This window comes from Atta colombica, unplaced genomic scaffold (genome assembly GCF_001594045.1).
Source record: "Atta colombica isolate Treedump-2 unplaced genomic scaffold, Acol1.0 scaffold35, whole genome shotgun sequence".
Taxonomy (NCBI): domain Eukaryota; kingdom Metazoa; phylum Arthropoda; class Insecta; order Hymenoptera; family Formicidae; genus Atta; species Atta colombica.
In genome coordinates, this window is record NW_017259459.1 from 197,410 (window position 1) to 199,980 (window position 2,571).

At 35.4% G+C, this 2,571-nt stretch overlaps 1 protein-coding gene across 1 annotated transcript in view; it reads left to right on the forward strand.

The window, feature by feature from the left end:
- The window catches only part of LOC108690696 (adenosine deaminase CECR1-like), a 3,373-nt gene continuing 802 nt past the window's right edge, over positions 1-2,571 (forward strand). Inside the window, exons 1-3 of the mRNA XM_018198115.1 lie at positions 1-370; positions 1,202-1,793; positions 2,024-2,344. Of these exons, the coding sequence (XP_018053604.1) occupies positions 115-370; positions 1,202-1,793; positions 2,024-2,344 (1,169 nt within the window). The 5' untranslated portion in view covers positions 1-114. The remainder of the gene's footprint in view (positions 371-1,201; positions 1,794-2,023; positions 2,345-2,571) is intronic.

A 2,571-nucleotide genomic window follows, 5' to 3' on the forward strand; every position in this document is an offset into this window, starting at 1 on the left:
CAGTCGTGACGATCACACAACACGCAGGACCACGCACAACTTTCTTGGCGCTGTCTCTGTGATTGCTAAGTCAGGATTTTATAACGACGATAATTCGCGGTAGTAACTACGACCATGGTTAGGACATTCTTATTCATTTTGGCGATCTTGATCTGTGGTCAGACGACTTTCGGATATCCCAGTGTCACGTCATCGTCGTTACAACAGCACATGCAAAACTTCTGGCAACATGAATCGTATTGGCAAATACGACGAAAACTATTGTTGAATGAAAAGCAAGAGTCCTTAGGCGGTGATCTGGAACTTAGTCCCATCGAAGCCAAGGCCAATGATGTTCTAATGAAGGCAAAAAAACGAGAAATCTACGACGGTTCGATCCTTTCACTTACAATCATTAGTTCGCGAACGAGATCAGTTCGCGACTGACCACCGCGTTTATCCGCGTTTGTCCACGATTAAATAAATATTCAAAGAAAAGATTAATATTTAAAAATTATTTTAGATTCTTTTTTTCAAATGAAATCCGTCATTTTGAAATAAATTTTGCAACATGAAAATTCAAAAGAATTTTCATTTAATGTATATATGTATAACATCATCTTCATTGTATTAAATCTTTCAACGAATCCTCGCTTATATATCTAAAATTTTTCTTTTTAAGAAATTTAATGTTAGCATACTTATATTATCTGACTCCAATAAACTGATCCTTTAAATTTACGTTGAGAAACATGTTTTCCCGAGCGAGTTGTCATATTATAAATTAATAATTTGTCAATTGCATCAATGATTGTGCACAACTACTATTACTATATGAACTAAATGTGAGAATATCCGTTTTTACATTAGACATGACAAATAATTTGTCAAATGTGATGCTCAATGACATAATGTTTACCAAAAAAGAATATTTTATATATTGAACATTTTTTAACAAAAACACAGTCAATAGAATATAACAGTAAACCATTACACTCTTGTTGTTCACTAATATTAGACAAGGATAAAATGAATCTCTGTGTGTAGTATTAATTATGTCTTTTATTAGAAAATCCATTAAAAAGAAAATCAATACTAAAACTTGGCTTATAGAAGCGTGATGAAAAAATGAATATTAACGAGGAATTCAAAGTTTGATCTTGTATAATTCTAATATTTTTCTTGTTTGATTTACAATACTGGAATTCTCATATTTCTACAGGTTTTATAACCGGTAATACCTTTTTGCCGTCGTTTAACTTTATGGAAGTGATATCGAAGATTGAGAAGTCTGAGGTGTTTAAGATTCTGCACGATATGCCTAAAGGTGCTGTTCTCCACGCTCACGAATCTGCCATGGCCTCGTTCGACTACCGGTTTAACAATTTGACTTATCGCAAGAACCTATACGTGTGCAATAAGAATGGCTCTGTGAATCTCCAATTTCTTAAGGAACCTAACAATGATTGCCACTGGGAATTATTGAGCAATGTACGGAAAAATCCGGCCCGGGCCAAAAATATTAATGAAAAGATCAAGCGATCCATGACCATGATTACGAAAAATCCGAAAATCAAATACGATACCGTCAACAAGGCATGGGAGAAATTCAATAGTATCTTTGGCTCATTAGGTTACTTATCACATCGACCGGCATATGAGGATCTCTTTTATCGTAATCTGCAGGAACTTTATGAGGACAACGTGATGTACGCGGAAATTCGAACGACATTATCAACATTGTATGATACCTATGATGGCAAGTCATACGAAGCGTTGGAAAAAGCACAACTCCAGAAAGATGTTGTTGATAGGTAAGATACTTCCTTTTTTAAATTATTTCTCTAATTTCAGATAAGCATAATGAGTAAGTGACATAAATGTAGCAATTAAACATGACATCACAACATTTCCTATTTTGAAACTAACAACTTCTTGAGAAGTTTCTTGGAAGAAGTTTTATTCCGTCTTATTAGTTATTCTAATATTCGGCGGCTGCGCCGAGAAATAATACGATGGAATAACATAATAATGGATGTGACAGGTTTATGAAGGATCATCCCGATTTCATCGGCGTTAAAATTATATACGCCCCAAATCGTGCTGTTGATCAGAATAAATTCGACTACTACCTGAAAACATTGACGAAGTTAAAGCAACACTTACCAGACTTTTTAGCTGGCTTCGACTTGGTCGGCCAGGAAGATAAAGGGAAACCCCTCACCGAATTTGCAGACAAATTGAAAAGCGTTGATCCGAGCATTCCATTCTTCTTCCACGCCGGCGAGACCAACTGGAACGGGGAATCTACCGATTTGAATCTCTTCGACGCTATCTTGCTCAACACCAAACGCATTGGCCATGGGTAAATAAAGCAAATACTTAAAAAAGTAAAAAAAAGTAAAAATTAAAAGATCCGAACTAAAACACTAATAAAGATAAATTTAAGAAGTCAAATACAGAAAGTAATTTACTCATTTAGAATTATTTTGAAATATTTTTTACTTTCACACCTTATCTATAGGTGTGCGTGCGTGCGTGCGCGCGCGCGCGCGCGCGCGTGTGTGTGTGTGTGTGTGTATATATATATAT